General features: G+C 45.7%; 1 protein-coding gene across 2 annotated transcripts in view; it reads left to right on the top strand.

The window, feature by feature from the left end:
- The window catches only part of C6 (complement C6), a 171,274-nt gene that overhangs the window by 42,190 nt on the left and 102,748 nt on the right, over positions 1–26,336 (top strand). For both annotated transcript variants that reach the window (XM_029578119.1, XM_029578128.1), the window contains exons 5-6: positions 589–730; positions 21,642–21,780. In XM_029578119.1, the coding sequence (XP_029433979.1) occupies positions 589–730; positions 21,642–21,780 (281 nt within the window). The remainder of the gene's footprint in view (positions 1–588; positions 731–21,641; positions 21,781–26,336) is intronic.

Genomic DNA, 26,336 nt, shown 5'->3' on the forward strand with positions numbered 1-26,336 from the left:
AAGTTCTTGGAGGAGAAGTCCATTAATGGCTATTAATCAATTTTACTTGGGGAATAGCCACTGCTATTAATTGCATCAGTAGCATGGGATCTTCTTAGTGTCTGGGTAATTGCCAGGTTCTTGTGGCCTGGTTTTTGGCCTCTGTTGGAAACAGGATGCTGGGCTTGAGGGACCCTTGGTCTGACCCAGCATGGCAATTTCTTATGTTCTTATGTCTAGATTTTGTGGATGAAATTCCTGTTTTTTCTGTAACAAGTACTGCTTGTGTTAAAATGGTATAAGATGATAAATAAAAAATAAAAAAAATATAAATTGGGAGAGGATATAAATAGGAGAAAATAATTAATGGGTAGTTGCAAATGAAGGGTCATGATATCATATTTCAGATCTGGATCCAGTTGAACTGGAGGTAACAAAGGAGCAGAAGGAAACAGCTGTTGCTAAAAAAAAATAGTGCTTCCTTCTTATTCTGACTACTGTTTTGCAATGCTGCTTTCAACATACTTTTCATCCATGTACAATATAACGTATATTTTGGAAATATTTATAGAACATGTCATTTTTCCAACTCTTATATCTCTGAAACAGGTCGTTGCATTCCAAAGAACTTGGAATGCAATGGAGAAAATGAGTGTTGGGACAATTCAGATGAAAGAGATTGTAGACGGAAAACAAAAGTGTGCAATAGAGTATATGAGAGCATCCCCAGTGTGCAGTTAATGGGCAACGGGTAAGTTGCTAGTATTTGCCATCTTTGCATCTTTTTAGTCTCATTGGAATGAGTTAACACATTATGTTGCAGAAACTGGTATCTTTAGTATTAACATGAGAAAATAAAATATGAATGGGACATTAAGAACCTGATTCACTAAAGGGTTCTTGTCCCATTCTGTATCTATGTAAATCAAGCCCTAAAAGATCTAGTCAAGGTTACAAGTGTGTGGTGGAAAGGTCAATAGAACCTGGTCCCCAAGTGTCACAGGACTGTTACACTAACATCCTCCATCCTTCTCAGTAGAATGAACGTATAGTTGTATTGATCCACTTAAATTTGCAAAAGTAGAAATCAGCAAACAAAGTAAAACAATGCCTTTTTTTGCTTATTCCAATCAAAAGTAAATTGTTTGACTATTTCTCTCAATGGATGAGTAGATGAAGGATTTCTATCTACATAGGTCACCATCAGTAAAACATTTTTATCACTCTCTTTTTCTTACACTTTTGCTTTCTCTATCAGTATCGGTAGCTAAATAAATAATGATTATAAAGTTATATATAGTTATGTCAGTAAATAGAAACTGAAATCATAAATATCTATCTCATGTTAGAATGGTTATATGCTATATTGTATTCGTTATAAGGCACCTTAGCCTAAGTTTTAAAGTTGAATGTTCAATGTTCATTCCTTAATGTTGTTTAATGTTATAATGTATCAATAGTAAGACCCCCCTGTCATACTATTCCAACTGTTATAATGTGAACCAATTTGATGTACTCCAATGAATGTCGGTATATAAAAGCAATTAAATAAATAAATCTCTGTTGATAAATATTTAGAAGATAATATTATCTTCCATCTGTCCCCTAACTTTACTGACCAGCAGAAATACACATTCTTTACCCAAGGTATAGGACACCCCAATAATCCCTATTATAGACAAGAACATAATATTTTTGGTGACTTTATGAAAACCTCTTTCATAAGAATACAAGAGCATCAAATTTGACATACTGAGGCCGACCAAAGATCCATCAAGCCCAATATCCTGTTTCCAGCAGGGGTCAATCTAAGTCACAAGAATCTGGCAGGATCCCAAAAGTTTCAATGCTGCTAATCCCAAGGATAAGTAGTAGATTTCCCCGCCCACTTCAATAATGGTTTATGGACTTTTGTTCCAGGAACTTGTCCAAACCTTTTTTTAAACCAGCTACACTAGTAGGGGCAGATTTTAAAACATACGCGTGGGCGTCTGTTTGTGCGCGCAACCCGGCACACACAAATGTATGCCCAATTTTATAACATGCACACACAGCTGTGCTCAAGTTATAAAATCAGGGGACGGTGCGCGCAAGGGGGGTGCACAATTGTGCACCTTGCGCACGCCGAGCCGCGCAGCCTTCCCCTGTTCCCTCACAGGCCACTCCGAAATTGGAAAGGCCTCGGAGGAAACTTCCCTACCGCCCCGCCCCACCTTCCCTTCCCCTTCCCCTACCTCCCCCTCCCATTCCCCCCTACCTTTTCTTCTTTCTTTCTTTTATTCCACAATTTACTTCAGCACTGCCAGGCCTTTTGAAAATAGGCCCGGCATGCATAACCCCCCTACGCGTGTTAATCCTCCTGGATTTACGCGCGTAGGTCTTTGAAAATCTGCCCCATAGCTTTTAACACTTCCTCCAACAACGAATTCCACAGTTTAATTACCCTTTGAGTAAAAAAATATTTTCTCCTACTTGTCTTAAATATTTTACCTAGTAACTTCATTTCAAGTTCCCTAATCTTTGTGCATATTGAAAGAATAAGCAATAGATTTATGTTTACCCATTCCACGCCACCTTTATTTTATAAACCATATCTCCAAGCTGAAGAATCCTAACCTCTTTAGCCTTTCCTCATAGGAGAATTTTTTCATTCCCTTTATCATTTTGGTCGCCCTTCTCTGCATCTTTTCTAATTCCGCTATATCTCTCAATACTCAAGGTACAGTTACACCATAGTGCAATACAGTGGCATTTTGATATTCTGTGTTTTATTCGCCAGTCCTTTCCTAACGATTCCTAGCATTCTATTTGCTTTCTTGGCCACCGCTGCCACTGAGCAGAGGATTAAGCCTTTCTATTTTTCCTCCTTCCCCACCCAACTCCAAGAGGTCACAAGAAGGTCTCCGCAGTAAAACGAATAAGCCCCTTGCTCAACCAGCACTGGGAGTATTTTGGCTTGTAATGCTCAAAGGTGAAAGTGCATTGTGATACACTTTTACATCAGGTTGAGCTTTAGAATAATAAAAGCTGGTTTTGCCAAGCCCCATCAATCTCTTTGATGATGCCATCCCATCTGCATCCCAGTACACTCCTGCCAGCCATGAACCCACTCAGTGGTGATTTACAGTGAACCATTTTATAACAGTTAAGATTTCAGTAGTTACTAGTTAATGGACATCTATGTCAATTTAATTACTTTAATATAATTAAAATATTTCACTTAAAAGTAGAACTACATAAAAATATGGAATATATACAATTTGCGAATCTTCACTGCATAGAGTAAATACAGTAAAAGACACTGAAGCAAAATATCTGGGTCATTTATCATTTTGCATTAGGGCCTTATCACGCGCAATAATGCTGAAATGTGTGTGATACTGCCATAATGTGTGCGATAAATAACGCAACACAAAATGCCTATGCAAATTAAACATTAAGTATTCGAGTGGGAGGGGTTTGGGCAGAGTAAATGGAAATGAGAGTCTGCTAGCATGGAGTGTGATAGAATAATGCACACTATTGCGGGATTTAATGCCAAAAATAACTGTACCTTTATTTTTGCTGTACAGTGAAAAAACTATCGTGCTCTTGCGGCCGATATCACGGATTTTGGGTAGTATCACAGCGATTATTGCGTGCGATAGAAAAAGGAACTATAATGGACAAACTTACCAGGCCTTCTTACCCTAATAAAAACACCTGTTCTGGCTTTCTTACCTGGTCTAGCTTTCTAAAGCCATAATGTTTGTGGCAAGTTTAATTGTTGGGAGATACTGGATGCTTTGGGAGGCTCACTGCAGACAACAACAAGCAGACTAACAACAACAATCTCAAGAACAGGCAAAGGCAGTTCCAAGTTCTCCTAGGGAAGTCCCTGCACCGGAGGCAGAGCCACGGGCCCTGCGGGGTCGGAGCCCATGACAGTGTCTGGCATACAGGCAGCCACGGCAGAGAAGATACAGGGAACGCATCTTTCCTCCATGAACATCCTTGCTGGGCATGCCAGAGGACTATGTGGTTTGGAGGTATCACCTTAGCTCTCAGGCTATCCTGAATTATATGAAGAAATCTGAGGGAATTTGGATCCAGTTACCGAAAGGTCCCACGCTGTGCCTGGCCTCACCAAACTGTTGGGCACCCTGCATTTCTTGTCAACCTGCTTCTTCCAAATGACAGTAGGGGTCATGGAGAGAATGTCCCAAACCACTTTTTCCCTCTGTCTGGACCAGGTCATAACAGCTGTATCTGACCACTTTAATCACTACAGAGCCTTTCCTCGGGACAGGCAGGACTTGATGGACTTGAAGAGAGGCTTTTGTGCCTTCACAAACTTTCCCAATGTTCTGGGAGCTATCGACTGCGCTAATGTGGCCATCATTCCATCACATGACAGGAAGGAGATGTACCGCAACAAAAATCACTTCCAGTCCATCATCATGCAAGTGGTCTGTGATGCTCGAATACACATTTCCGACATGGAGGCCAGGATCCTGGGAGCTATGCATGATTCCTTTCTACTTGGGAATCAGGCCTGTGTGAAAATTTAGAGGACAACCGGTAAGGTGACAGTTGGCTCATAGGAAAGAGAGACTCTCAATAATCCATCTCTGGCTATGTGTTTGTGGCAAATGGCACAGCCATGGGGGTTGGCTGGGGGGGAGGGAACAGCATCGTTGCCATGACAAGTGGCTTGTACAGTTACATCTGCAGGCCATTGCCCCAGGGCCTGGCTTTTTCCCCCCATGCTGCAGAGGCCTGCTAATCTTGTGATTGCAAACAATGCACCAGCCCTAAAGCTTGGAGTGTGAGCAGGCACAATACACTTTCAATGTGTTCATTTTCAAAATGACCCTATAACTATCATCCCATTGAGAGCAATTGAAATCTCACTGGTTAATCACAAGTTTGAAGTGTCCACACTGCTGCTACTGCATGATCACGTGTGGCCGGGTAGTGATGCATCAACCAGATTATCGGCAGTAGTTTCTCTTGACCCTCACACAGCTGAACTGGAAGCAGTATGTCCTGTGCATGTTGGTAGCCTGGCATGTTCCCTGTGTTGGGGCTCACAAATGATTACTGTGGAAGACATACTGCAGAGCAGGCAGGGATTCGCAATCACACCATGAGATAACATTTTTTCTGCTAACACAGGTGTGGCAGCTCTTATGTATTGCTTCAAGGTTGACAGACTGCTACACAACAGTAGCCTTAGTTTGGTTGCAAGGGCCTGGCATGCAATTGTTGGAATACTCAGATGTGATTTAGTATTCCGGAAGAGCTGCACTACTTTTGGCTACTGCAAATCGGCCTTTAAGGCTCATGGAAAGGTACAGGCTACCTTATATTTTCTTATAAGATGCTGTGGTTTGTAAGCCAGATCTGCAAGTAGAAATGCTATGATTGATGGCTTAAATTTGTCTTTGTCGCAAAGATTCTGGGTACAGTTCCAGGACTTAGCTTCTCACCTCCGATGCCAATCCCATGACGCCGGCAAAGACGAGGTACAGCCAGGGCCGGTGCAAGGGTATTGGGCGCCCTAGGTGACCCTTGCGCTGCTGCTCCCCCCCCTCCAGTCTCACCCTCCCCCACCTGTTTAGGCGCCGACTGTGTGCTTCTCAGGGCACCGAGCCGTAGGGGGCGCCAAAGAGCAGCCATGTGGTGCCAAAGCGGGGCCTATCCCACTCGCGGCAAAGAGAAATAGAAACAGTTGGCGCCGAAACAGTTGGGGGGGGTGCGAGATTGTGTGCTTCTCAGGGCTGCTCTATTTCTGTTTGCCGTTAGCGGGATAGGCCCCACTTGCGGCACCAAGTGCCTGCTCGGCGCCCCCTATGGCTCGGCACCCTAGGCGGCTGCCGAAGTTCACCTAATGGATGCGTCAGCCCTGGGTACAGCGAGGCCTTATGTGCTACCAGCTGTAACATTGAATGTCCCTCAAAAGTTGATTTTCACTGGACAAGACAGGTGGAGCTTTAATGTATGCCCCACCCAAAATTTGAGATATAGTGCTACTGTGCTGTGTCTTCCATAATCTCGCTCTACGCCATGGGCTACGAATGGATATACTTCCAGATCTCCCCTCAGATCCCCCATGTGTCCCTGCATTAGCAAAGGACATCACACTGAGTGGCAGCCAGCTTTGCCAAAACCTTATACAATGCTACTTTGCCTGATAGGCCTCACCTACCACATTCCCCTTCCAGGGAAGGGAGGGCAGCAGACTGTTAGCTGCTGCTCTCCTCGTTATCATCTTTCTTTCTCTCACTGCTTCTCTGTCTGGGTAACAGAAAACACGTATGCCTACTCAGGATTCGTCTTGACAATGGAGCAGTACAGTCTACTGGAAAAACAGTTCTGAAAGTAAAGATGACATAAAATACATGTGACTGCCATAATGCGTTCTGCCTCATAGTGACACTAAAAAAGGCATGTGTGGCACATGAGTTTGTGAATGACTGCCAACACAGTGTTCATAGTTTGGCCTAGCTAGTGCCATGTGGCTTGCCGGCCCTCCCCAGCGGACCCCATCCTAGCGCTCACATGTGGATGAGATAGTGCCACAAGTGTGATGCTACCCCAGCTGGTCTTGGAGCATGGAGAGCTACAGCTCTAGAAATGTTGTAGATATCAAATAGCTCTGAAGTTTAAATGCACAGCCTAAAGGTACAGTTAGACAGTTAAAGGTTTCAATGACAGAGTTCCCATTTTACTGCCTCATTCCGTAGCTGAGAAACATGTGCCTGTGAAGTTATACATCTGTACTGGGTTGGGTTACTGTCACATGGGAGTGGCAAGACACAGCTGACACCACCAGTTTCAGAGCCACTGCTGACTAGGTTTTCCAACTAGATCCAGATTTCCAACTGGATCCAGATTTCCAGAATATGTTGATCCAGTCCTGGTCTTACTCCCATGCAGGTATTGATGGTCTTGGTTTTCCTCGAAAAAGCTATAGCAAAATCTGATGAAATCCCTGCATGTAATGTGTTCCGAACCAGAACAGGATTTACCTGTCCTGAAAATTGGAGGCAGTTGGCAACCCTATTGCTGACATCAGAGAGCTCTTGTAGCATGTCTTTCCTTACAGCCTTGGATAAAGGACCTGTGCTACCTGGTGCCATTCTCACAATGTGCACAGGTTCTTCCAAGGTAGCATACTCTTTGCAGTTGCATGCACCCAACACACATGCACCATACTACACCTACCTTTGCATTTTGTAAATGATAATATGCAGAAGGTGAGGGCCTTGGCCGCTGGGATATAATGTAGGTTCAGTTAGCTTCTCAGCGAGCCTACACCAGGATGCACATCCAGCTCTGTGAAGGCAGGATTGGGAATCAGATGTTGTCCTGCCTTCACTTGTATTTTCCAATGACCTTGGCTATGTCACCGACACCTTATAGTTTCTAATGACTCTAAGAGCACACACATCTCTCCTCAGCAAAGGTTGATGTCATAAAAGCCAACGGTTAGGTGTGTTTGAACCTCCTGCCTTCAACTCTAAGATCCCAAAACAAAGGCATTCTTTCAATCCCTTCCAACAATTTTACTCATCTAACCCAAATCAGAGATCATATGTTTTCTATTGCTGGCCTCAAACTTTGGAACTCCTTACCTAGTTCACTAAGACTAACAACTGAAAAAAAGAAATTCAAACAAGATCTCAAAACATGGCTATTCAAAAAAGCCTATAAACTCATCTGAAATTATTCAAATCTACTCAGTAAAAAGACTGATTTTACTCTTAATTTTTCTATCTCTTTTACAATTACTTAAATCTTCTATTTGAATAATTCCCTGGAATTATGTTCCATTGTTGAAGTAGTTAATAACTCTCATATCTTTTAGACCTTTTAATCTTTCTTTTTATTAATGCTGTTTGCAATTTTTTACCTTTTTACAATGTAATTCAATGCTATATTTGTAAACCGGTGTGATCTACTTATGGAACCACGGTATATAAAAAGTATAAATAAAATAAAAAATAAATAAATTCAGCTGTCACAGCTAGCCTGTTAAATGTGCCACCCGTGGCAGGTCCGCGTCTGTGCTCACTCACCCCCGACAGCCAGCTCCTGCCTCTGGTTTGACCTCCCTTGCGGCTGTGGGCATCTGCCTGCGCTCTTGAGCTTCCTTTGTCGTTCCCAGCTCCTCCGTGGACTCCTTGGTTCCTCGGCGGGCCTCCCCACATGGTCCGCAGGGGGTCGCCACCATCCAGTGCCACGCTGCTCCCTAGGCACGCACACGCACACCTCCTTGGCTTTTAAAGGGGCCGTGGCGGGAACCTACCCCGCGGCCCCAGATGATGACATCACTGGGTCCCGGTATATAAGGCCGGGCCCAGCCAATGCTTCCTTGCCTTGGCAACAGGTCTCCATGTTCCTCGTGTGCTTGTTGCTAGTTCCTGATCCTGTCTACATTCCTGGTTCCTGATCCTGTACTTGTTCCTGGTTCCTGCTCCTTTACCCTGTCCTCACTTCTACGTCTTGGATTGACTTCTGGCTTGACCCCTGCTTTGCCTGACTACATCTCGGATTGACTTCTGGCTTGACCCCTGCTTCGCCTGACCATTCTTGGATTGTCTCCCGGTTTGACCCTTGCTTGCTTGATCTTCTATCCTTGTCTGCTGCTTGTCCTGACCACAGCCTGTTCACCAACGCCTCTACTGGTTCTACCCTGGACTTGGCTTCACAGGCTTCGGCCTACTACTACTCGGGCACCACCTGTCTTACCTCCCGTACTCCATTGGCACCCGGGTCTCTGGATCTCTGCCACGTCTGGACTCGTCCTAGTCTTCCTGCTACCACCGCTGTTCCCTGGCTGAATTCATCACTGTACCCCTGGGAGTCCTCGGACAGAGGCCCACCTAAGACCAGCCAGCCCCAGCACCCAAGGGCTCAATCTGCGGGGAACGAGGGCTGGTATTGGCAAAGCTCCTGCCGGCCTCCATCATTCAGTCAGCTCCGCCTTCTGACGGTGGGGACCCATAGGGCTTGCCCTGCAGGTAGTGTCAACCCCACCTTGGGCCAAGGGTCCACCTCCGGCGCAGCATAGCCTTACAGAGTTATAAAGATATCAGGGTACTGCAAGGTCCTTGGCCATTATGGCTCACTGATAGTTATGTAGTGCAGCTGTAAGTATATATGTATATATATTTACCTAGAAAATATACAGAGTATTTTGCTTTGAGCAATAACTAGTAACTCTTACAGTCCTGGTATGACCAACCTTAAAGCACATAGGCTTAGCACTCCAGCGCTAAACAGCTTGCAGATAGTTCCATTTCCAATGGCACTCCACACATTTCCGTGGTTTAATGGTTGCAAGCCCTTGCTGATCCACATGCCTGTCACAACTTGTGGGGAATCAGGAAAAGCTGCTGTCCTCTATGCTGTGCCTCATGTGGCATAAGTCACTTTTACAGTTAGTGGAGAGCATGGCAGATATGTTCCTACACTCTCACTGATCTGCTCTGTGTATAGATTAAGGTTAGAGAAGGGGCTGTCAGCTGATGATTACATGAGCCTACAAGCTGCCTCCATAGTACACGGGGACTCAGAGGTCTCATGTGGTAGGCATGATGACTGATGGCCTTTCTGTGTTGGTCTCTTGTTGGACATGTATTTAGCGCCACATAAGGCCTTGAGGAGCCCATGTCAGTACCTCATACAAAGTAGATGTCATATATGCCTCTGTTTTATGTGGCCAGGTATAGATAATCGGTGACGAGGAAGGACTCAGACTACCTTATTAGAACATAAAAACATAATAAATGCCATACTGGGTCAGACCAAGGGTCCATCAAGCCCAGTATCCTGTTTCCAACAGTGGCCAATCCAAGTCACATGTACCTGGCAAATACCCAAACATTAGATACTATTGCTTATTAATTACCGTCATAGCAGTTTAAGGATTTATCCTCTAGGAACTTATCCAAACCTTTTTAAATCCAGTAACACTAACTGCTGAAACCACATCCCCTCGCAATGAATTCCAGAGTTTAACTATATCCACAGGCGAAGAGCCGAGGGCCTAAAGGGCTGCTGTTGTTGTTTGGGACCAGGCAGACTACCACAGACTGACTGCCATCCCTGTAGTGGGCTGCCTTCAGGATCTGGATACTACCTGTAAGATCATCCTTACCTTACACGTATTATACAGATCCCCCAGCCATGCCAGTACAGGGGTGCCAGCCAGTCTGTGGAAGTCTGCCTGGTCACAAGCAACAGCAGCCCTCTAGGCCTCTGCTATTGACCTGTAGACATTCTCAACATGACAATACCCCCTCACTCCTCCTCCCTATTTTCACACAGCAGTTGACCCTCAGTTCCAACTATCAGCAAGTAGACATCATATTTGGTTTAGTGTGAAAGGTACAAATGGTTTGGTACAGATAGCCTTTGAGTCATGACACAAGTGAGGGGACCGAAGATCAAGTCTTGTGTGATGATGACTCTAACTTCCCCTTAACACCACACAAGCTCCCACATGCACACAATATACTGTGTTGGGCAGCTAGATACTGTCCATTTCACATACAGGCTCATGTAAGCAGGAATTAGCTACGAGTATGCAGTGTGAAGAAGGCAACAAGAGGCAATACTGAAAGTCCCCAGTAATAAACTTCTTCTTTAGCTCTTGCTGTCTACCTTAGGAGCGTACGCTGAGTCTTCAGTTGTATGGCCTAGCCCATAGAGTCTTGGCTACTAGATAAGTGGCTAGTTAAAATGTGCAAAGAAATTCTAGCATGCAAGGTCATGTGGAGGGTACTAGCATGCAAGGTCATTTGGAGGTACTATCCATACCTAGTGAACCGTTAACATAAAAACAACATGATAAAAGGAGCCAACCAGGAAGTGTATTTTTCAAAACAATGATCACCTTAATAGTGAAGATATGTAGACCACTATTTGAAATAAAGTCAAAGTCTTAGGTAATTACATTCTGCAAGGACAAGATAGCAAATAGCACAAAACATTGTAAATTACGGGGTAGATCTTTAAAAAATACGCGATCGCGTACTTTTGTTCGCGCACCAGGCGCGAACAAAAGTACGCTGGATTTTATAAGATACGCGCATAGCCGCGCGTATCTTATAAAATCCTGGGCCGGCGCGCGCAACGGGGTGCACATTTGTGCAACCTGTGCACGCCGAGCCCAGCGCGCGCTGCCTGTTCCCTCCGAGGCCGCTCCGATTTCAGAGCGGCCTCGGAGGGAACTTTCCTTCACCCTCCCCCCACCTTCCCCTCCCTTCCCCTCCCTAACCCACCCCCCTGGCCCTATCTATACCCCCCCCCCTAACTTTGCACGCGCCGGCCGGCAGCCCCGCTCCGTCCTCCGGTCCCGGGGGCTGGTCCAGAGGCCTCGACCACGCCCCCGGGCCCACCCCCGAAACACCGCAGCACGCCCCCGAAACGCCGCATCATTTCGGGAACGCCCCCAGACACGCCCCCTCCCGCCCCTTTTCGAAAGCCCCGGGACTTACGCGCGTCCCGGGGTTTTACGCGCGCCGGTGGCCTATGCAAAATAGGCGCACCGGCGTGCAAGGGCCCTGCACGCGTAAATCCGGAAGGATTTACGCACGCAGGCCTTTTAAAATCCGCCCCTACATGAAGAGTACATTCTGTGTAGACCTGTACACACATTGTTTCAAATGGCATCATTACATATACAGGCTTAGAATCTTATCTTTTTGGCACAATCATGATTACAACAAAGAATGTAGAAAGCAGAAGTGGTACCCCCAATAGCTATAGTACAGCTCTAATGTAGGAGCTGATAGTAGCCTTGCTATGTGATGGCTAGATAAAGTCCCCAGAAAGTCCATGTTGAAAAAGTGCACTCAAGGGGACAGCCTAAGGGCCAAAGCATCACAGTTCAAGTGAAGGCCCCAGAAAGTCCACGTTGAAAGAGTGCACTCAAGGAGACAGCCTAAGGGCCAAGGCAACAGACTTCAAGTGAAGGCCCCAGACAGTCCGTGTTGAAAGCATGCACTCAAGGGGACAGGCTGCGAGCCAAGGCAGCAAATGGAGGCTCGATAGTCCATGTTGAAAGAGAGCACTCAAGGGAACAGCTTAAGGGCCGAGGCAGCAGAGTTCAGCAAGAAGGCAGCAGGATCAGGACCAAAGAGCGCAGCATGGAGACAGAAGGCCCAGGAGAATTCACAGCAGCACAAAGGCAGCAGGACCAGGAGAAGACATAGCAGCATTGAGGCAGCAGCAGCATGAACTGAGATGAGAAGCAACACCACCATCCAGAGCAGGAGAGGCAGCAACTGAACCATGACTGGAGGCCACATCAAGGAGGATGGAATACGGGCAGAGCATTGAGGAGGGCTTTAGAGTTAAGCTGCTGGACCACAATGGCTGACAGTAGACCATCCCTTCTGCGTGCTGGTACAAGAACTCCGTAGTAAGAATGGGCCAGCAGGCTCCTTCCGTCTAGCCAGCACAAGTACTCTGTAGTGAGGAAGGGGAAAGCGGGCTTCTGCCATCTATCTGGCACAGGAAGCCTGGAGTGAAGAAGGGCCCAGCAGGCTTCTTCCATCTAGCTGGCACAGGAACTTTGTAGAGGGGCCCACCCAGGATTGTTGGTACAACTCTTATTTGGCATTTGATGCCACCACCACCTTTGGTCCTTTATGGCCCCTTGCCACATCGTGGCGTGCCATTTTGGGGGGGCATATCTGTCAGTTTGGGGACTACTGCGGGGTGTGGAACAGTGATGCTGGGGAAAACTCAGATGGCTGCTCAGGCATCCTTTGCAGAATCTGTGTCAGCACGTTCATCATAATATTGACTGCTGCAGCCAGTGTCATAGCATTCTGTGTGTTTGAGGCAGCCTGATCCCGCAGGATCTGGTTCTACCTGTTGACAGCCCTCCTGAGGTGCAGTAGTTCTGCCTGTATGTGTCAGATGTGTAACCCATGCCTCCTTTCCAGCTGGTCCAGCTGTTCGTGCATGGACTCCTCTGTTGGTGGCGACGATGTAGTTGGTGCTGGTGCCATGCCTGGTGCCAGTACTGGTGGCAGTGCTGTGATGGTGGTGTGGAGTGCAGGAATTTGGGCCTTTAAATGTGGCATGATGGGGATTCTGGGTTGCTCCTGCCTAGGGCATGGTGCTTTGGGCTGGTACTGTTGTGTGCTGGCTCAAGGTTGTGATGAATCCATTGGCTCCCACTGAAGGCTAGGTTCCTCCATGAAGCCAGAGAGGTTGAACACAGGGGTTGTAGCATCTGCAAAGCCTCCTGAGCCTGTGGCTGCTGCTGCTCCTCCTCCTCCTCCTCACTCACCTGGGTCTGGGCATTCATCTAGAAGGCCCTGTGCAAAAGGTCTGCTGCGCTGTTGGTCCCTGGGGTTTGCGGGCTGGGACCGGTAGCTTCGTGGGCGAGAGCTGTGGAAATAAGACATAAGTACCTATGGCAGCAAGTATCCTTTTTTCATTTGGGTCAGAGGTGCACTTTGCTTCTTAAGCATTGAGAGCATCTTATGTCAAATGACGTGTACACCCATTGCAGCTTGCCCAGATGTGGTGAACTTATCGACTGCAGCTCGTGTGGTGTCCAGCCGCTCAGCCATGCCCTTGAAAACATCCGGTTCCATCCTTTGCATGAGGCGCTTCTCCATGGGGTGAGGATGATCAGACAAGGTGCTCCTCCTCCAGTCTGCCGTATATATCTATTTCTGGCTGCCACATTGGCTTTCAACTGTGCCTTGATGTCCCAGTACCTGCGGGCCACCTTCTCCTCACTTCATTGGATTCTGCTGTACCTGGAGATGACCTGGGCTATGTTGCACCAGATCTGGCCTTTGGATGCCTTTGAGGTCTTGGCAGCCCAGTTGCCAAACAGCATGGCATAATGCTCCAGGACCTCTGCAATGACCATCTCTTTATTCTGCACACTAAACCTGATAGCCCTGAGACAAGGGCATCCTGCTGTCTGCCTGTCAGAAGGGGTTGCCACTTCTGCTTCCGGAGAAGTGTCCTCCCATTCCTCACTCTCCCTCTCACTCCCCTCTCCACTCGCTTTCTTCCCCCTCACCCCTCCTGCCACTGTCTTGCCAACTCCCTTCCCCTCTGCTCTCTCTCTCTCCCTCTGTCCCTAACCTGTTGTCCTCCTCCATCCTTGCCAGCCTACCTTCTTCCCCCTCCCGCCTCCTCCTATCCCTTCCCTCCTGCCTATCCTACTCCTCCTCCTAGCACGCCTGCCCTCATCCTCCTGCCTCCTCTTCTCTCTCCTCATCCTCCTCTCTTCTTGCCTCTCCTCTCTCCCCTCGCCTCTCACGCTCCATCCTTTTCAGTCCTCCACTCACACTACTCCTCCTTACTCCACAACTCCTCCTCCACCACTCCTCCACACGAAAAGACAGACAAACTGGACAAACAAACAAAAACTTTCAGTCCAACAAAGAATACAAAAGACCAAGGTGAAGGGAAACAGATGGCAACAGAAGATGAGACAATGCACTCAGGTACTCGAATCAGAAAAAGTTCATACTCCCACTAAACCACTCATCAACTCTCCTCTTGTTACGAGCGTGCGCGGGCGCGGTCGTCTCGAGCTGGTGGTGAGCCCTTGGGCCACGGCGAAAGCTAGGGAGGAGCCCCAGCCACACCGTGGGAGGTGAGCTGGGCAGGCATGGTGAGCCAGGCGGGTACAGAAGCAGGCACAGAGTCTGACCCTCAGCCGAACCTGCACGCCCATGGTAGCCAACACTGGGAAGTTGACTGATGAACGGTCCTCCGACTGTTCCCGGCCCTTTCGGACCTGCCGCTGGGAACGGCAATGGGCAGCAGGCCGGACAGAGGCAAGGGCAGACAGAGTCCTTTACACAGAAGACGTCAGACGGGGGCTGAAGCAGACATCCAAGACAGGCTGAAGCAAGACGTTGAAGAGGAGGGCTGAAAGGAGACATGGCACTGTCCAACAGGGCGCCCTACTCAGCCCACCCACGGGACTGAGTCGCGGACCACCCCGTCCCAGACGCGCCCTACACAGCCCAGGAAGGCTGGTCGCGGACCACGCTGAGGAAAGGAGGGTGCACCAGGAAAGGTCCAGTCAAGAAGGAACTCCGATGCTGGGACCAATGACATCCGAAGCCCGTCGGCTGGCAGGAACAGACGCTCAAGAGCCCGGGGGACAAATCCATCCTGTTGGCCACTCCAGGGCCCAACAGGACAGAAGGCTCAGGAACCAGACGAGGACATAGGGCAGAACAACCGGAACTGGAACAGGAACAGAATCAGGCAGCTTCAGGAACAGACATCAAAGCAAGGTCAGGAACAGACACCAAGGCAGAGACACTGGACAGGGACCCATCAAGGCATAGGCGATCACGGAAGACCTGGATCGGCAAGGTTACAGACGACTGTAGAGCCCAATCTGCAGGCCAGTTGCAAATGACAAGGAAGTCCTTATATACTGGAGGTAGAAGGCAACTCCCTAGGAGGAGCTTGCCAGGACCGCCCCTCACTGGTCCTATAAATAAGGTGGAGAGCTGCGGGCCGGCCCCTAGGAGAAGGGCGTCGCCAAACAGGAAGTCCAAACGCTGGCATGCAAGCCACAGGCACAGCTAGGCCTCTCAGGCCCTGGAGCAAGTCCCGGGTGGAACACAGGCGAGGCCCTGGCTTCGGAGCGGCCTCTGGGAGGAAGGTGAGAGACCACCTGTAGCGCAGCAACAGGGGGGATCGCAACACCTCTCCTCTCTCTACTATGTCTGACATGCCCTCAAAGAGACAGCTGCAGGAAACCTAGATACATAAACTGAAAAAATAATGCACTACACACTAATTTAAGCTTGCCATGTAAAATGATGCAGCACACAGCACACAGTGATGAAATACATGATGTGCTGATGCAACATGCCATGCGTGGACGCAATGCACTGTGCATTATTTACCTCTGCGATGCTGGAGCCTGCAAATTAGCTTAACCATACCTTTTTTTTATCACAAGCACCATTTACGCTACATTTATAGCTTTTTGATGAATCTAAGTCTATGTTGGCAAATTTATCCCTTTTTGTACCATTTCATATAGACTGTCATTGTGAAGAGAAAATAATGGTGCCATAAATAGCTAGTGCAGTCATGCTTCTTTATTATATGTTGAGTATAACTGTAGCAGACTCCTACCACACACTAGCTGCACCAGACTGGATTGCAAATGCTATCCCCAAGACTCCATGAAAAAAGGAAGGTAAGGAGAGGTTGAACCACACTGAAAAACCCCAGATATGTATGGCACATTTTTCAGTAGGGCACCCTGCTTAAATCGTACATGTTTACTTTTATAATCTAAAAACATATTCACCAAAACAATACTAGACATATTAAGTACACAGATACATTCACATTGTCAAGCAGCTCTTAAGCATAGCTAGAAATGCTCAGGGCTTAGTTAGCTGCACTGTTAATACAAATAAAAGTCTAGACTTGTAAAATGTACTTTAACCTTAAGCTAAGTACCATTACCCATTATCTCATCTCTTTATATACAACTCCAAATGCTTAGGTGAAAAATAAAGTCTTCAACTGTTTCCAAAATGTCTTAATACATGTTTGTGCTCTTAAATCATCTGGAAGAGAATTCCAGCCAACAGGGCCAGCTACTGCAAACATTCCAGCTTAGTCTCAGATAAACGTGCTGATCTTAAGGATGGAAAATCTAACAAGTAGAATCTAGAGAATATGGAGATCTATACATTTTTCAACTATATTGAGACAGATTGGGGCATCTCATCCTTTGTGAATAAGAGTCATTATCTTGAATCTTATATGCCATTGCAATGGGCGCTAGTGTAGAACATACAGAATCAGGGAGATGTGATCTCTATCTGACCTGGGCATCTATGAAGACACAAACACAGGCATGTTGGACAGTCTGTAATGCTCTCAGCATGGCTGCGGATAGAACCATATAACAAAGCATTACATTAATTGAAATCAGATAGAGCAATGGTCTGAAAGACCATCCTAAATTCATCAGCTTTTAAAAAAAACATCAATTTATGCAACATGCATAATTTAAGTAATGCACTTCTCTTTGAGACAACCAAATTTCCACTAATCAGATTCTGGAGTTTTGATAGGTACAAAAATAAATTCTTAAAATATTCAACCACAAAATAAATTCAGAATTTATTGGTCTTGGCCTAGCCTAAAGACAGCTGGGAGATTGAAAACCAGTTTTGAAACCTCAATAGGTATTAGAGATGTGCATACTAATTTTTTTAATCTTTCACTTTTTTTATGTTTCTGGAAAATAATGTACCTTATTAATAAACTAAACATTAGATTCATCAAAAAGTCTTAATAATGAAGTGATAACTCCCTGTGCAGAGACTGAGAGAGACTATCTATAAAGCCCTTCTAGTAGTTAGTTATATATATCTCTGTAGGAGGCCCTATAGTAACTCGAGGTGAGGTTTAGGTAGTAGTGTAGAGGTTAGGGGCCACTTTTACATGCAGCGTGAGACATACATACAGAACAGTATACTCTTGTGAAGATTTGGTGTCCTTCGGAGTGAGGAAACTCACACAATGATGAGATTTGTACAATGTTCTCTCAACCTAGCATGCTGGACTCTCACATCAAGCTAGGTTGAGAGAACATTGTACAAATCTCCCCCATAGCTGCTTACTATGGGGCCACCCCCAGAGTGTCTCTCTCTCTCTCTCTCTTTCCCTCCTTCCTCCTCTCAGGCCCTTTCCCAGCCTAAAAATGCCCAAAATGGAATTTGTGAAAAAAAATCACAAATTGCATTATGGGCATAATACATGATATCACACAGCTTAACGCAATTGAAAACAGTGTAGTTATTTTTGACGATATGCGTTATGGTTTCGCAAAACCAGCCCACTTTTGCAGAAATACCTCCCCAATCCCTCCCCTTTTAAAAATTTGCATCACATGGCGCATTATGGTGCTTATTGCATGCGTTAGGGCATTTTACGCATGCAAAAATGCCTTAACGCATGCATTAAGGCTATAATGCATTTTGAAGAATGGTGCGGTATCTGAGTTATGGAGCTCAATAGGAGATAGCCCTAGAGAAATCATATTAGGTGCTACTACCCAAGAAAGAGATCTAGGCATCATAGTAGATAACACATTGAAATCATAGTGGATAACACATTGAAATCGTCGATTCAGTGTGCTGCGGCAGTCAAAAAAGCAAACAGAATGTTGGGAATTATTAGAAAGGGAATGGTGAATAAAACGGAAAATGTCATAATGCCTCTGTATCGCTCCATGGTGAGACCGCACCTTGAATACTGTGTACAGTTCCGGTCGCCGCATCTCAAAAAAGATATAATTGCGATGGAGAAGGTACAGAGAAGGGCGACCAAAATGATAAAGGGAATGGAACAGCTCCCCTATGAGGAAAGACTAAAGAGGTTAGGACTTTTCAGCTTGGAGAAGAGACGGCTGAGGGGGGATATGATAGAGGTGTTTAAAATCATGAGAGGTCTAGAACGGGTAGATGTGAATCGTTTTTTTACTCTTCCGGGTAATAGAAAGACTAGGGGACATTCCATGAAGTTAGCATGTGGCACATTTAAAACTAATCGGAGAAAGTTCTTTTTCACTCAATGCACAATTAAACTCTGGAATTTGTTGCCAGAAGATGTGGTTAGTGCAGATAGTATAGCTGTGTTTAAAAAAGGATTGGATAAGTTCTTGGAGGAGAAGTCCATTACCTGCTATTAATTAAGTTGACTTAGATAATAACCACCGCTATTACTAGCAACATTAACATGGAATAGACTTAGTTTTTGGGTACTTGCCAGGTTCTTATGGCCTGGATTTCCTCTTTCTCATTTGGACTTCAAGTTCAAGTAGAAAAGCCTCTACTAGACTAAGGAGCTATGAGCCTTTATTCACAAGTTTCCCTGTGGATTTTTCCTATTTTTATAACCCATTTCCTCACCCTGCTATATAGATGAGGGCTTCATATCACATCTCTTCTGAAAGCCAACACACAGGTACCCTTGGTCTGGCCATTGGGTTTTATTGCCATTATGTGATAATGCAGACTCCCTTCTCCCAGAAACTGTGAAAATTGCCTGAGCAGCATCCCAAGAAATGACCAGTCTGATGAACATAAGCCAACCAGACTCTGGAATCCACCCCAGGTCTCTATAACAGTGCACCTCACTACAACTGAGCCACCAGCCCAGGATGACTCTAGATTCTCACCTTCAATAGCAATTTGCCAGAATCTGTGGAGAAGTAGAATTATACATACATATGCATATATATATAGAGAGAGAGAGAGAGAGAGAGAGAGAGAGAGGTAATATACAAAATAATAGAAATGGAACTGAGACCGACAAAATGAAAACAGTTGTGTTTGTGGCATTGTGGATCCTTGGTCGCTGTGGAGATGACTCCGCCCATGGGGAGGGGCCCTGTGGGGAACCACAGCGATAGGCTAAACTCAGATAGCAGACATGGAGTGAATGGAAGGCTTTATTGTACTGCTTTAGATAGTAGAGATGTGAATCGTGTCCTCGATTATCTTAACGATCGATTTCGGCTGGGAGGGGGAGGGAATCGTATTGTTGCCGTTTGGGTGTTTAAAATATCGTGAAAATCGTTAAAATCCTGAGCCGGCACACTAAAACCCACCCCCGACCCTTTAAATTAAATCCCCCACCCCAAATGCCTTAATACTTCATCAACTTTGGGAGGGAAGTACTTACTTGCCCTAAACCAATGGCAGGAAAACCGGCACACTAAAACCCCCTAAAACCCACCCCTGACCCTTTAAATTAAATCCCCCACCCTCCCGAACCCCCCCAAATGCCTTAAATTACCTGGGGGTCCAGTGGCGGTCCGGAACGGGCTCCTGCAATTGAATTGTGTTGTCTTCAGCCGGCGCCATTTTGCAAAATGGCGGCCGCAAAATGGCGGCGGCCATAGACCAACACGATTCGACTGCAGGAGGTCGTTCCGGACCCCCGCTGGACTTTTGGCAAGTCTTGTGGGGGTCAGGAGGCCCCCCCAAGCTGGCCAAAAGTCCCTGGGGGTCCAGCGGGGGTCCGGGAGCGATCTCCTGCCGCGAATCGTTTTCCGTACGGAAAATGGCGCCGGCAGGAGATCGACTGCAGGAGGTCGTTCAGCGGCGGTCCGGAACCCCCGCTGAACGACCTCCTGCAGTCGATCTCCTGCCGGCGCCATTTTCCGTACGGAAAACGATTCGCGGCAGGAGATCGCTCCCGGACCCCTGCTGGACCCCCAGGGACTTTTGGCCAGCTTGGGGGGGCCTCCTGACCCCCACAAGACTTGCCAAAAGTCCAGCGGGGGTCCGTAACGACCTCCTGCAGTCGAATCGTGTTGGTCTATGGCCGCCGCCATTTTGCAAAATGGCGCCGGCTGAAGACAACACAATTCAATTGCAGGAGCCAGTTCCGGACCGCCGCTGGACCCCCAGGTAATTTAAGGCATTTGGGGGGGGGTTCAGGAGGGTGGGAGATTTAATTTAAAGGGTCGGGGGTGGGTTTTAGGGGGTTTTAGTGTGCCGGTTTTCCTGCCATTGGTTTAGGGCAAGTAAGTAAGTTCCTGCCCTCCCCCTTCCCCCGATTTACGATTTTTTAACGATAAATCGGGGGAATTGATATTGTATCGTGGCCCTAATGATTTTTGACGATTTAAAATATATCGGACGATATTTTAAATCGTCAAAAAACGATTCACATCCCTATTAGATAGATGGTATGAAGCAGGAAGGTAAGGCACTGAGGTCCACGAGGTGCCAATACGTTCAACAGTCTCAGATGTAGAATATCACCCAGATGTTCAAGAGAGGTGGGGACCTGCGGTGTGGGCAACGCCGATCCTGGTGGGTGGAGTTGGAGCACCGGATCGTAGAGGTACTCACAGGAGTGTAGGTGTCTTCCTGGTAGTGAGATGGTGGGACCAAAGGTCCGTGGAACAGGATACATAGACTGGTAGGCCCTCGAGGAGTGAGTACCTGATAGTCCAGAGATCCTGAAAAGAATAAGAGAGAGAGACCCCCGAGGAGCAGTTGTCTCAGTTAGTAGAGGCCCCGAAGGCTGATGGAAGCGAGAGACCCCCGAGGAGCGAGTGTCTTGAGCTTCTAAAGGAGCAAGGCCCTTGGAGTGTAGAGTGGCGTATAAGCGTGCAGCTTAGAGCGGTCAGAGTAGCTTAAACCGAAGTCCTTGCTAATTCAAAGGTGGTAGCGAAGCGGAGGCTTTAAATACCCAGAGGTATTGACATCATGTGGTGGGGACGTTCCCGAAGTTCCCGCCATGATGTGTATTTGAGCATAGGAGATGTGCGAGTGCGTGCCCTAGGAGGCCACGAGAGTGAGCATAGCAGACTGGAATGCCCATACTAAGCTGGAGACGCCGATGCCCTTGGCACTCAGCACCGGAGGCAGCCATCCTGCCCAAGGTGGAGGAAAATGGAAGAAAAGAGGTAAGGCAGAGCGGTTGCAGCCGTCTGCGACCAACGGATGCAACACTAACTACATCTGAAGGTTCATATGACATTGAAGTGCAGACATGATCTTTCATTATAGTTTGTCAGAAAGTCTCCCAATTACCCTAGATGCAATTAGCAACCTTTAAGTAACAATTATTTGGCGATTGCTTTACATTTAACTGCCTTTCTTGAATTATTTTACCTCTAGGTTTAATCTTCTGTCAGGAGAGAATAGAGGAGAAGTCCTTGATAACTCTTTCTACCAAGGGAAGTGCAATACAATAAGAAGCAATGACACAAGAAAATCTTTTCGTATTCCTGCAAACCTCAAGAGTATCAATTTTCAGGTAGAAATATACTTATATCATGTGGTTTTAAATCTATGTAATGATTACAGGAGGTTAATACTCTGCAGTGATCTTTGTAGACTGTACAAGATTAAATAAAGAGCTTGTCTTTTAATCCTTTGAGCAGAATATAAAGATGACAAGATTAGTAGCATAGTTACATGCCACTTGACAGCTGTGTTACATTGGGCAGGATGAATTCTGCTTTGTGAAAAAAGTTAATGACTGATCCTCTGCTTACAGCATCCCAGGCAAGCTTCAGAAGAGATATGTTACTGTAATTGTTGGTTTGTAATTGCCATAAATGATAGCAGGTATCTGATACTGGTAAAGCAGCATGGTCTGGCAGATTTCCCAGCAACTTGCAAATCAGATTTCTCAGTCCCGACCATGTCGGACTCTTTTATTCTTTTTTTTTTTTTTTTGCTCTTTTGTGGTCAGCAGATTCTTCAAATTTAGAGCAAATATCCTACTATACTTCTCATATCTAAAAGCAAAAAAACAGGTCTCATCACAATGGTTAGGGATTCATAACCAGTCAGATTTCATGGCTAGTATTGCAAAATTATCAGTATTTAACTTTTTACCTAGGGTGCAGTCCTCACAACTGCTCAGAATTCCCTAGCAATCCATGGCCGGTTACCATAACATGCTGTATTGTATATTGTTGAAACATCTCAGCAAAACATAGTTAATGTTGTGGCGCGGGCCTGTACCTCATCTCCGTTGACAGCCTCCCGACGCAACATGGACCCCCATCAGTGGCATCATGGCCATGCGCCGCAAATCAGCTTGGCTGCTCTCCTCCCCTCATATCGATGTCCCTCCCAAGAGCCCCTGTGCTAGTGCGGGAAATTGGAGTATTTAGCCTGGTGTTTGAGCACAAGCCTTGCCTCAGCTACAGGCTTGCTTGTGCTGGTGCTGCTTCTCTGCGATTCTTGTGTTCCCTTGAGAACCAGATTGCCTTTGGATTTGTTTGCCTGCTGCCTGCCTCTGACTTGGATTGCCTCTGGATTTGTTTACCTGCTGCCTATCTCTGACTTGGATTGCCTTTGGATTTGTTTGCTTGCTGCCTGCCCCTGACTTGGATTGGAATTGGATTCTGTCTGCCTGCTGCCTGCCCCTAATTTAAGACTTCATTTAGATTCTGTTACTAGCGGTCTGCTTCTGATCTAGATTTTGTCCACCTTAGCTGACCCTTGGCACTGACCTGACTTAGGTAAGACTGTTATATTATCATTGGGTCCATGAAACATAACAGTTAATACCATTGTCAAATTATGTAAAACTGAAATATAACTGAGTTATCACCAAGGCACAGCATAGTGAAATGACTTGCCTGAGGTTACTCAGTTACATTAATAATCATCCTACGTTCATGGTCTGAAAGCTGTCACAGAGTTTGTCAGCATTAAAATCATTCATTTTAGGATGGGCTGAAACTTTTTACTAAGTATTATGGTTGTAAAACATGCAGGAATTACTACAGTAATGTTAATAAGTGCAGTTGAGCTTCAACATTCTCCTCTTCCACATTCTGCTGGCAACACCACAATATAGGTAATTGTGGACCGATTTTCAAAGATGGCCCATTTTATGCCTCTACCTGGTATACCTTTTGGTCTGGAGTTGGCTGAATTATTCATTCAACATATCTTCTGTCTTTACAGACTTCCCCATCACATCCTTTCTGATCATGGGGTTCAATTTACCGCATGATATTGGCGGTCGTAATGCAAAAATTTGAAATTACACTGGATTTTTCATCCAACTACCACCCCCAATCCAACGGACAGACCAAACGGACTAATCAATCTCTAAAAGATTTCCTTTGGTCTTATATCAACCAACATCAAGACAACTGGGCTCCCACCTTCCCTGGGCAGAGGCCTGCCATAGCAATCACATCAGTAAAGCTACAGGATCCTCTCCATTTTTCCTAGTCTATGGCCAGCACCATCAGATAACCATACCATGAGCCATGCATACAACATGCCCTGCCACCAACCTGAAAGGTCAGGTACTTGTTCTCACATTTAAGATTTTGCATGGGGTTGGCCTCCCTCATATGTCATCTAGGCTGTGCTGGAAGTCTTCACTCATGGAAATGCTCTCAATACAGTCATCTACTTCCATCATTGAGAGCTTTTTGGCATGTAAAATTGCAGAACATTTCTTATTTCAATTCCTAAGATTTGGAATGATCTCCCTTTATCGATCAGGGAAGAAACATGTTTACTGTGTTTTCTCCATAAATTGAAGACCTCGCTGATGATTTCTTAGTTTTGTGTTCAGGTGGTTTGGCTTTAAGACTTTTAATTTTGATTTCCTCTGGACTAGTATTTTTAATAGTTTATTGTTTTAAGTATTTTACTGTATTGTTATTATGATTTATTGTTCTACTTTTGTTGTATATCACCTTGGAAGAACTTACTGTAAGTCTTGGAAGGCGATTCATAAAATTCTATAAATAAATAAACTATTCACTTTGTGGCAATCAACTCATCGACTATTGGAACAAACTGCCACCCATGCCAAAATCTAAGCGGATAAAAAGCAAAGACCAGCACCCCACTTTTGACCTGGGGTTCTCATCTGGTTAAGCTCAAGGAATTTAAGACTTCACATACCCTTGCTTAAATTTTCTCCTCACTTTGTACAGCCTTTTCTAGTATGCCAGGTTGGGAGTATGACCTACAAGCTAAAATTACCAACAATACTTCACATCCATGGTGTATTCCATGTCTCCATTTTAAAGCCCACCATTTTGTCCTGGCCATCTAGAACCCCACCTCAACCTGTGGATATCATGATGGAGGAAGATACTGAGTTTGAGGTGGCCAAAATCTTGGATTCCAGAAGGATATGAAAGAAACTCCAGGATCTTATAGCCTAAAAGACAAGCTTTCCCATAACCACTCGCCATTCACTACTACCCCTCAGAACTTCTTATCCCAAGCTTAGGTTCCTAAGTTCATCCTCTTCACCGCCTTAGCTTGCTATTTTTTGCATCTGATCCCCATTAAAACTGTAATAACCCTTCTTCCCTCCAGTTCTTTCAGTTGACACTTTACATCTCCCCTTGCTTAGGTTGCTCCCAAGTTATCTCCTCCCTTGTTCTATGTAAGACAACTTTTGTTACTGTCTGTTTTTTGGTTGTAATGTAAACCGGATTGATAATTAACTCTGTTATTTGAACTTCAGTATAAAAAAGTTATAAATAAATAAATAAATAAATAAATAAATAAATAAAAGGGCTAAAGTCCTGAGAACTCCTGGGAGCCAGCATCCAATCTACAGAATTTTCAGTTAATATGAAATTTTCATCACTGATTTCTCATCGAGCCCACACCTAGAAGATTGAGGAGAGGCCCTTGGAGGGGAAGTACTGTTAGAATCTAGCTTCCTTCCCACACTCCCCAGCATCAGATGCTCACCACATGGCAGAGAGCCACCATTAGGCACTCTGACATGCACATAACCAAAACCCGGTGAAGGGACGCATAAGCAAGCCTACATGCACATCTATGTGCATGATTCTGTGTACTTTGGTGGAGAGTCAGGTAGTTACCCCAATGATGATGTCATATTCTCCAGGCAACAGGTTCTTTGGCCTGTACTTGATCCCTGCCTTGCTCACTGTGTATCTGGTTATGGGCACTGCATGTCTTGACCTGGGACCATTCTGGATTCTGCCTGCTTGCTTCCTGCCTTGACCCTGGACTGTGTTAGATCTCATCTGCCTGCCATCTGCCCTGACCTTGGATCGTCTGTCAGACTCTGTTGCTTTCTGCCTGTTCCTTTCAGTGCTTGGACCTGAACTCTCTCTGCCTGTAGTTAAGACAGACACACGGGTCTTCCTGTGTGGCACTTTGGTTACCTTATCACACAGGAGCCCATACTGCCAACAGTCAGTCCAAAAGGGCATATGGAGTGGCTGGAGGGCTCCCCTGCCACCCCCGACACCAGCAAGGGCTGCCCTCCTTACAATTTCATAATAGCAGACAAGATATATCATCACACATCTTTATGAAAACATTTTAGCAACTCTAATTTGATTTAAAAACCTTGTCACTAGCTACAACAACAATTCACAACAATATTCTCAGTGACTCCCAGTTTAAAATCAAATATATCTTTGAAAACCATAAAGTAATTTTTGCTATTCTATTACTCTTAGCTTGTGACTGCCTTTTAAATATGTAATCAGCTCTGTTTTAAAATAGGAAAATATTATTTACAAATCCCACCCTTCATGGAAATTTCTCACCCCACAAGCTGGAAACTGGGAATTGCCAGCAGCCGTCTGTCTCTTCTGAAATATCCTGAAGCTTTCTCATGGATCTCTCTCTCTCTCTGTATTATATGATGAAAAGGCTACTATTCTGGATACTGTAGCATTTATGTTAGTCTTATCATTAGTGCTGAGAATCGGTCTTATAGCTGAATGTATTGCACTGATATTATAGTAACTTATTACTGTAAGTAATAATCAGTGGTCATCAGCTCATCAGAGATGGACATTTGAAATTGCAAAAATTGAAAACATAACTTTT

This window comes from Rhinatrema bivittatum, chromosome 1, assembly GCF_901001135.1.
Source record: "Rhinatrema bivittatum chromosome 1, aRhiBiv1.1, whole genome shotgun sequence".
Classification (NCBI taxonomy): domain Eukaryota; kingdom Metazoa; phylum Chordata; class Amphibia; order Gymnophiona; family Rhinatrematidae; genus Rhinatrema; species Rhinatrema bivittatum.